Source organism: Pangasianodon hypophthalmus, chromosome 10 (assembly GCF_027358585.1).
Source record: "Pangasianodon hypophthalmus isolate fPanHyp1 chromosome 10, fPanHyp1.pri, whole genome shotgun sequence".
In the NCBI taxonomy this organism is placed as follows: domain Eukaryota; kingdom Metazoa; phylum Chordata; class Actinopteri; order Siluriformes; family Pangasiidae; genus Pangasianodon; species Pangasianodon hypophthalmus.
The window spans coordinates 13445205-13455695 of NC_069719.1; the positions used below are offsets into that span (position 1 = coordinate 13445205).

Genomic DNA, 10491 nt, shown 5'->3' on the forward strand with positions numbered 1-10491 from the left:
ACAGAGGAGGTTATCGGCGTTATCTTTGAATATGATAACAGATGTACTGCTGTTATCACCACAGCTTTTCTTTAGCAAGAAAACCCTGTCTGCCCCTGATAGGGAACACTGGCCATATTAGCTGAGATTTTTTTCATTGGCAGACATAATCTAGTTTAAATTAAAATAGCTGCTAAGTATTTTTATGTGATCCATGTGATATAAGCTGAATTTTCAGTTTCAGAAAATTCAGCCACTCATTATCTTTATTGATCTGTTCTTTATCCCATTCATTCATAACTCAAACAGAATATTAATAATTATACTAAAGTCTCGCAATGTTGTGAAAAGTAATATGGAGATGATTTTTATTTCCCAAATTTATATTTTTCTTGCACAATTTACGTTTACTCAAAAAAGCCATCAAATTACTTTGAAACTGTTTATTTTGTGCTAATTCTAAGGTTATGGACAGACATGTCACCGGTGATGTCACTGGTCATGTCACTGGCTCGCCTTCATTAGACCAGACTTATGGGATAATATTAATGATAAGAAAACAGCTGAATTTTAGTTCATTAAAAAAATAATAATAATAATTCTAGCAGACAGTTGAAGCCTCTCTTTTTTTTCTCGCATGGATATGTTGATAATTTTTAACCATAAGCAGACCAGAGAGATCCCTCGACTCCTACCGAAATCTAATCTACTAAACAATTCTATGGAGGTGGTTTACATTCCTGGTATTGACGATATGCCCCTCATGAGCCCTCTCCAGTCCTCTCCATCCTTCAGCTGAGGTGGCCAGTGTCGCAGGGGCCCGTGTGTGTTTTTGAGCATGATCGATTATGTCCTCAGAAGCATGTTGCATGGCCCGTTGGTCGGAGTGACAGAGGAAAGACAGGAGGAAGTGTGGAGCTCCTGTTCTCCTGCGCTCCGGTTACCGTGGAGATGCCACAAGCCGGGAGTCCCCTCTCTCACATCCCTCTCCCACAGCTCTCCCTCTCTCTCTCATTCAACCGGCCAACTTTTCCCTTCAATACGAGCAGAAAGTTAGTGATGTTTATTCTGAGCAGAACCTGCGTGCACATTGCAGTGATGTTAGACATGAGCACAGTCTTTTACACTACAGTGCAGGCTCTGTGCGCCGACGCTCGCGCTCGTGTGGATTGGGGTGGAACTAAAGGCAATCCCGATTATCCTCCCTAAAATCGCTAGTATGATGAGCGGACTACAAAACAAGTTTTTATACGCTTTAATTAAAACCGTGTTTCGACAGCCTATGCTGAATGACCCTCAGAGAAAAGAGTGACTGATCCCGTTGCTATAACAACACGAAAAATTTCAAGCTTTTCTCTTTTTTAATCCCACCTCCTCTTTTCAGTCAGACATTACAGGTCACTTCTAGTCTGCTGTCCATTACCTGAAAATAAACCACTGGGACAAACTAATGAGCAAATACGGTTTTATTTTATTTCTTATTTTCCCAGGCATTTTTTTTTTGGTGGTAATGAAATATGATGTATATGATTTTGTGATATGACTCATGACTTTCCTGCTACAGGCTGCACAGGCTCTCTGCACTGCCTAATATGCCGCCAGGCTTATACACTAAAATACTTGATCTTGTTTATATACAGAAATAAAAGAAATAACGCAATTTAAATATTACTTTTTTTTAAAAATGAAATTACATAATTTCAGTGGTGGTGGTGAATTTCAGTTGGCTAATCAGCACAGATCTCCTGAGCGCCAGGGAGAAGACCACCAACCTGACATGGCTGATGCATATTAGGGGGCCACAAAGCCCTAATAAACTTCTCCTGTATAAAATGTAATGGAAAAGCAGCTGCTTCTAAAGCTGATTTCAGCTAGGATCTCTCCCTCTTCTCCCTCGCCCTTTCAAAGCTTCTTTCATTTGTGTGTGATTCTGGAGGGGTAATGCTTTGCTCTTTTCGTTGGCCAAGCACAATTGTGTTATTGGAGATAATTAATTCAATCCCCATCAAAAGGTATTAGAAGCGCCTTGGCCCTGTAGTGGCTTTCTAAACTAAGAATGAAAAGAGGGAGAAGAAAGGTCTGCGGGTAGACCCGCTGATGGCCGCTTCTGAAGTAAAGGGCCCTGCGCATTGTCGCCCAAATTTTTGTCCATAAGGCTGAAGAAAGCTCCGGAGCTTTTGATGGGGGAACGAGAAATGCCACATGAGTTGGAAAACAAGGCGCTAGTGAACTCTCCGTCCTCAGCACTGCCCGCTGATAACATATGTTACGCATTAATAAAGCCTGATCGGCTGCACTGTGCGCGCTTCTGTACGGAGCAAGGAAGAGAAGAAATAATCCTAGAACACGACACATTTATAATACGGCAAGTTTAAACAAAGCACATTTAGTCTGATAAAACTGCTACTACTACAAGCAATAATAATAATAATAATAATGATAATAATAATGATAATAATAATAATAATGATAATAAATTATTATTATTATTATTATTATTATTATTATTATTATTATTATTATTGCTAGTAATAGTAGTGGTAGTAGTGATGCCTATATTATTATTATTATTATTATTATTATTATTATTATTATTGCTAGTAGTATTAGTAGTGGTAGTGATGCCTACATTATTATTATTATTATTATTATTATTATTATTATTATTATTATTATTATAATTATTATTATTATTATTATTATTGGTTTTCTCATACACCGTACGATGCATCTTACACACAGTGATGTGTTAATATTGTAGCTATAGCAGTCATAGACTATTAGACTTCTCTATGTACATGTTTAAATACAATTTACGGAATAGCTAAAAGTAGTGTTTATACACTGCGTGACTTTTTTCTTTCTTAAAAATCTTACATCATTCGCTGTCATTTTTATTTTAAAATCGCAGCTCACAGTGATGTAGGCAGAAGTTTGTTCAGTTGACCACAATACAAATATAGACTATAGTAAAAATAACAGCATTTTATGGCAAACTTGTTGAGTGTTGAGGAACTTTTCACTTTAAGAAAGTGTTGTTTATGCACTCGTCCGAACCATTTGGGCAAAATGATTGAAATGTCAGAGTTCTTTATTTTCTCCCAACATTCATGCTTTCCAGTTAAAAATTGAATGTAACAAAATATAATTATGGCAACCATCATTTTAATCATGAGACATGTGAAGAGCTACAATCCAGGAAGCTATAGATAGAGTGTAAATATTCATACATGGAATATTTTTCCTTTGATGAAGCAAGCTACGATGTGTCTGGAATATATGTGCTCTGTTAATTATAAAATTGGTATATGGAATAAATAATAGGTTTGCCGAATGTTGGCAACCAGTAACACCTAAAACGATCAGCTGAATGACCTAAAACGAAGAAATGTACAAAAAATGAGCTACTAGTGTATGCTTGAGCACTTTTATCCTCTCACTGCTGTAGTAAAGGTAGTTATTCTAAGACTGAGAAGACAGTGGAGAGTGACATGCATGTTGGTTGTCCTTAAAATAATATAATTTAATTGCACACTTACATTTACAAATCTGTAAATCTAAGGATTGTTTCGTTTGTTATAAGTGTGGAAAATGACTTCTATAATAACGCATGCCATTGCATTTGGGAATTTTTAAGCCACTTGAAATACTATTATCCGCCTTATCGCTCCATCACAGCGCATCACTTTAATTTCATTCTTCTCCATTGTTTTGATTTTATCTTATCCCTCTTAAAAGTATTTTATCTACTTCAGCTCTCCGTGGCTCTCGGGAGCTTATCAGAAATTGCTTAATATCTTTATAACCTTTAATTTAAGATTGGTTTAGCAACAATGAGGCGGTCTATTTTTGCATTTAAGTGCTCTGAAGCTAATTTATTGTTTTGACAATTAATTTTGACAATTAATTATTCTTTTTTTTTTTTTTTTTTTTTTTAAAAAGCATAATTAGTAAATACTTAAATGAACACTGATTTTTTAAAAAAATATCACCATGATGATTAGATGTGTAAACTATTTCTGTGTCCGGGCCGGAGCGCGTGCCGCTTTTTCCGCTTCACGAGCGCGTCATGTGGCCTTTTGGCTCCTGACGCGTAAATAAAATTTTCCACTTTATTTACGAGTCAGGGTCTATTGCACGATGATGAAACGAATTTCATGGTTAGTCAGCCAAAATGCCTGTCTACAAAATACCACGATCAAAGTCAAATCTGTTCAGGTTCACGCGCCCGTCATGTAGGTTACGCTTGACAAAAAGATGATTTGGCCTCCCTATGATATTGTTAAAAATCCCATTTAAAGAGCGAGCAGAGCTTTTATGGCGAGAAGCTTTGAGGCTGCGCTTGTGTTAGACTTGGATTTTCTCTTGGTCTTTTACCAACACAAAGTCACAGCAACACAGACTCAGCCAATGCGCACTGCACTGTGCACAAACCTGATCAAAAAATGGTGTAACACCTAAAATATTCATTTCATTCTTATGTTGCTTTGTGAATTCTGTTTACTTACTTTATATTTATTCGAATTTATTTTACTTGTGTGGAAAAAAGGGTCTTGCACTTGCTATTATTTGCCGCATATTTCCTAATGACCAAACTGAACCATGCACTGAACCTTAAAAAGGGGATAATAATAATAATAATAATAATAATAATAATAATAATAATAATAATAAAAACACAACGATCAGACAATAATTAAACACAAATAAAATAAAGAAAACCACGCATATATACTTTAAAACTGCGCCCTAACATTTCCTAAAACCCCGCATGAGACCCTGAGAAATGAAACCCAGTCACTGACTCCTGCAAATACAATTTGGGCAAATAATCCAGGAGCTTGTGCATCACATAAACATGCAAGCAAACACTAACTGGCGTAATTAGGAAATAACGTGTTTTATTCGCAATTCATTTTCAGGTTTGATTAACTTATTTCAATACAAGTTTGGGATTAAAATGTTTTCATCAAACGAGGTAAATAAAAACCCAGAAAAGAACAAGGAAAATGACAACATCCAAATACATCTGCAACAGACAGTTACTTTGCTTTTACCTGCAGCACACATTCCACAAGACCATAACTGACCTTCATTTGCACACACTGTAACACATGGGACATACTGGTTTGGGGGAGTACATTATTTTACAAGCTCAAAATCGTTTTAAATACACTAGCAATTATTTATAGGTGGGTAATACAATCATTCAGGGAAACACTTTACAATAGTTTATTATACACATACACATTATTATACTTTAAAGCAACAGTCCTTAATGCACAGGGTGCATGCAAAAATAAAATAAAGTTTATCTGTCAGCAATTGTTGAGTGCAGTAAATTATAAGACCAAACTAAGAAGTGTTAAGAACTGGCCTTGAATACACACCTTGGTAGTAAGACGCCTCTAAAGCCGAGGGGTCCATGCTTGCTCTCCCGGCCATAGAAGCACTGCCGAGAGGCAGGCTGGAAGACATACCTGAGCCATAAGATGAATATTGCAACGCTTGTTCATATGCTTTCAAGTCCAGTTTGTGTTGTTGCTCCGAGGAGGACATTAAATTATTGATGGAAAACGGGTGGTTGAAAGAGTAATGGGGGTCTCCCTTTAGGTGCAGCTGAGACTCGTGGGCCATAGAGTGTGGGGGCAGAGGGAGAGAGGAGAGGGACGTGGCTGAGTTGGCCACGGGGTGTATCTGTGGGCCACTGCTCTTTAGTTCAGAGTTGCTGCTACCATTTCTGTGGTCCAAGCTCTGAGGGCTTGCTGACTGGGCTGCGCTGCTTATTGAGTTGGAGTCCACGGGCCCGGTCTTTGTGCTCGAGCTGTCACTTGAGGGCGAGCCTGACCCGCTCTGCTCCTTCCTTCCGTCTGGCCCTTTACTTCCCACAAGCTTTTTATCACATTTGAAACGCTTCTGTCTGCGGAGGTAACAGCCATTCTCAAACATATTTCCAGAGTCAGGATGCAGGGTCCAGTAAGAGCCTTTCCCCGGCTTATCTGGCGACCTCGACACTTTCACAAAGCAGTCATTGAAAGACAGCGAATGTCTGATGGAGTTTTGCCACCTTTGTTGGTTTTGACGGTAGTATGGAAAAAGATCCATTATCCACTGATAGATCTCACTAAGCGTGAGCATCTTGCTGGGGGACTGCTGGATAGCCATAGTGATGAGTGATATGTAAGAGTATGGAGGCTTGGCGTGGGGATAACTTCTCCTGAAAGTCTTGTTGTCCCGTGCCCTGTTAAGGTTAGGCTGGGCGTATGTCATAGGGCTCATAGTGGGGCTGATGCTTGAGTAAGGGTTCAGTGCGTTCATAGACGTGTGTTGAGCTGAAATTGCATTCATGTTTGTGGGACTGAGCGCCGTGCCCATGGACGCCACCCCGCCACCCATTCCGTTCATTGCGCTGCTGCTCGACTGCATCCCCGCCATAGTTCCCGGGCTTAGTCCAGCGCCCAGAGCAGGGTTCGCATAGGACATGTTAAAGGAGCTAGAGGTCATATTCCCACTGGTGGACATACTCATATAACTGTTCATACTGTTCATGGAAGTCAGTCCAGTATTCATGCTGCTGTTCGTCATGGGCGAATACACCTGAAATAAAACAAAACATACACTTTATTATTTCATAGGCAATTCTGAGATTTTAAATCTGTCAGTTGTTTAAAAAAAAAAACTGCGTATGAAATCCTAAAACTCAATGCGTGTATATTTTACATGAACTTTAATCTCCATATTTATATTATAATACTATAGTATAATACAATACTAAATAATAATACTCAATATTTACTTCGATTCTGTATATTGTTCCACCATAGAGGCGAAAAAAAGAAAAGAAAAAAAAATGCAATAAACAATTACAATAAACAAACATGATGACCAATAAAACAAAACAGGAAATATCAGTAGTACAGCAGGATTTCTACTGACAATAATTTGATATCTCAACTACAATAAATAAATAAATAAATAGACAAATAAATAAATAAAATAAGAATCAAATATAATAGAATTATACATATATTGTAAAATGTAATATAGAAGAGTAGTATTCAGTATAATTCAGTAATTGACGTTTAAAAGTGTTTTAAAACTTAAAAAAAAAATTATTTAAAGTTCTTCAGAATATCACTAACGAATATCTATATTTTAAATTCGCGTAAAATTATATTTAAGAGCATTTCAAACGAGCACATTTCCACAGATTTCATTAAGCAGTAAGGCAGGACCAGGCGCCTGACAGCGGGAACACTACCGCCACCATGCGGGACAGCCGCCTCACGCACTTCCACATTAAAATCTACCAACATTCTCATGTTTAGAGCTTCCAATCTGATCTTGAGGAAGTGATCCAGAAAGAAACATCGCCTACTATTTTCCACTGTACCGTGAGCCTATGTCAAATGCGTTGCATGCTTGAGTTCAGTGAAATAGTTTTAAAACTAGTTCACATCACCCACGCTGGAATACACAGCCCTAACCGTACATACCTCCTGTGCATCGGTGTAATAGCTACTCCAGTCAGGAGTTTCGTGTCCTTCCATTTTCACAGCGCCCAGCATTACGGTGGAAACGTGCAGGTCGTCAACATGCAGGACCCAGACCTGGTGTTTGCACAGCTCGCTCCAGCACGCCGTGTGCAGTCAGTGGTGAGGGCTTTTGCGCGTCGGTGTTGGATAAAGTGAGGAAGAGGCGCGAGCGCAGTGACTTGAGCGCGCGGTGGATCTTCCCCTCGCTGTTACGTAGAGAGCGGTACAGCCCACTGCCACGAGCTCATTTGCCTATTCGCCTTACCATGCAACTAACACCTAAACACTTCTTAAAGATTTTGGACAGAAAACGTTGATGCTTATTAAGTTTATAACAAAAACAACATTCATCTAGGCTACATTTATCCTAGGTGAAGAAATAAAAAGCAGATAAATTCTTAAGCACTCTAAAAGCTATAGGCCACATTTAAAATGAGACTAACCATAACTCAAGAAGAGGGATTTTTTTTTTTTTTAATAATAAAACCTCAAGCGCAGTCTTTCATTTCTGTAAATCTCATGTAATAATAGACATTTTTTATAAATAAAAGAGTGGAGTGCAGTATTGTGCTCAGCTCAGTGATGTGCACGAGGGTAATTTAGTGTGACCTATACAGTGTAAAGTTGAAAGAGCTCGTGCAGCACACTCCCTCCCCACCCGCGCGCGGATAAACCCAGCGCTGCTCTTGCCACTGTACACCTGTTAATGAGCGAATAACAGCACTGATCAGCCACTTACACCGGATTATCTCCGAGTGATCTCTAACATCATTGCAACACAAATCGATTTTTCACGGGGCGAAATGAAAGGACTCTTGAAGCAGAGCAGTTAAATGGTTGTTTTTTTTTAAAAGAGAGAGAGAGAGAGAGAGAGAGAGAGAGAGAGAGAGAGAGTAGTCACACACGAAATAAAAAAAAGGATTGAGCCATGAATAAAGATATTCTCCATCATTCATGTGCACTAAAATGACTTGGACAAATGGTGCATGTTGAAGCAATGCCATCTGAAATGTCTTATCTGAGCATGTGTAATGTTTAATTCATTACACGCTGCGTTTAATTTAGCACAAGGCCATTTTTCTGCAATGATTTTCTGTCGTGTTTTTGCATTTGTTTATATCATATCATACATGCAGGCGTCATATAGCTGACAGCAGTAGGCTCCAAATAACGAAAGGGAAAAGAATATATTTGTAGATTTACACCGAGGACTAAAGCAATTATTAGTTAATAATTATTAGAAATTCCTATTAAACGAACACACATGCCTTTGCAGAGTAATACTGAAATTCTGCAACTGGAGGGTTTTGGAGCGCGAGGCGATGATATTTTACACAGTGCAGTTAGTGAGATTATTGCTGCATGTCTAAAGAGTGTAAAAAAACCCCGAAAAGGTTGCTTTACACAAGGCTATGACCTAAGATTAGCTAAGATTAGATTTTAAGCATGCAGCCTACCTAATCCCTGTAAGTTACAGGACGTTTGGACTGGCGGTGAGGTCCTGAGAGAAACTGTTTTAATGGTGAAGTTTAAATGTGAAGCACAGAAAAGCTCCCTAGCCACTTTAACTAACACTGTAAATTAATGATAAGGATAAAGATAAGTCTAATAGCAGATTATCTGTAATTTCTGCTCATTTCTGGTGTTACTATAGGTGGTCAGTATACTGTTAATGAAATAATATTTTCATGAAGAGTGTTCCACATGTAGTTATGCTTCCTTGGAGCTCCAGCTACCAGGGAATCCTGACAAATGGTCAGCATTTTTTAAAAATGACATTATAGTGGCTAAGGTTAACCTGAATCCTGAATTTAATTGCAATTTTATTTAAAAAAAAATAATTTAACACACACACACACATACATATTTGTTAATGTTTGCTACATTTTACAATATCACAATTTAACTCTTCTGAGTTCTGTGATTGATACATGAATAAACCATTTGCCCAAGGATCTGTTTTTTTTAAGGGTTTCCTGGTTGCAAAAAGAGAACCACTGATCTATATTGTAGACATATTGTAGTCTCCTTAATATTCCAGTGTGTCTGTGAATCCCTCCAAAGAGTATTATTATTATTATTATTATTATTATTATTATTATTATAGTGTTCTATACATTTCATGTTCGATACACTGTGAAAAATTCCATCCACAGGCGAATGAATTTATACCATTTCATGTGACATTACTATGGATTTAATGTATTGAAAAAAAAAAAAAAAAAAAAAACAAGTCTCACCACCTAGATCTGGTGAGACTTTCCCAGTATTACTGGTTCAAATGTAAAACAGTATTTGAACAGTATTTGCAACACTTTTTGTTATTTTGCTTGTGTACACAAGCAGTAGACAAACATTCAGTTAGGAAGTCCTGTATAATGCATGTATCAGGTATGTAAAAGGACATCCTGAAGGCTGGTAATTTGATATTTTAGTGTTATCTTGTCCAAAATCTGTTGCCAGAACTTTCTGACAGTTGTTTCTGTTTATAATGGGAAATGTATGTATGCTGAATTTAGATGAGGTGATTCTTCCTGTGAAGAGCATGGTGATACAGTGGATAATGCTGCTTCAGTGTTCACGTGGGTTTTCTCTGGGTTCTCCAGTTTCCCCCCACTGTCCAGAAATATGTAAGTAGCTGAATTGGTTGCATTAAATTGCACCTAGGTGTGAATGATTGCGTGTGTGTGTGTGTGTGTGTGTGTGTGTGCATGGTGCCAGGATGCATTCCCCTGCCTTGTGCCCAGTGTTCCCGGGATAGGCTCTGGACCCATTGTGACCCTGGCCAGGATAAAGCATTAACTCAAGATGAAGGAATTGTTTGCCCTGTCAACCTTTTCCTTTTCAACCTTATAAATAGTTTTGTAAAATATGTAAAACTGTTCATTTTTCTTTTATTGGCTTATTTGTGTCAACAACTAGCAATGCTAGTAATCAAGTGTGACCTGTATCCTTAGATATTCATCATATACAGTAC

The 10491-nt window shown here is 38.0% G+C and overlaps 1 protein-coding gene across 2 annotated transcripts; it reads right to left on the bottom strand.

The window, feature by feature from the left end:
* Window positions 1-406: 406 nt before the first annotated feature.
* On the bottom strand, window positions 407-7678 carry foxa1 (forkhead box A1). Of its 2 annotated transcripts, XM_026933788.3 has the most exons (3): window positions 7476-7678; window positions 5370-6576; window positions 407-1013 (listed from the first exon to the last, which is right to left on the bottom strand). In XM_026933788.3, exons 1-3 carry the CDS (start codon window positions 7545-7547, stop codon window positions 991-993), a joined length of 1302 nt encoding a protein of 433 aa, XP_026789589.1. In that variant the 5' UTR covers window positions 7548-7678; the 3' UTR covers window positions 407-990. The 2 variants fall into 2 exon arrangements, with proteins under 2 accessions (XP_026789589.1, XP_026789588.1); XM_026933787.3 differs by lacking the exon at window positions 407-1013 and having other exon boundaries at window positions 4864-6576.
* Window positions 7679-10491: the final 2813 nt, after the last annotated feature.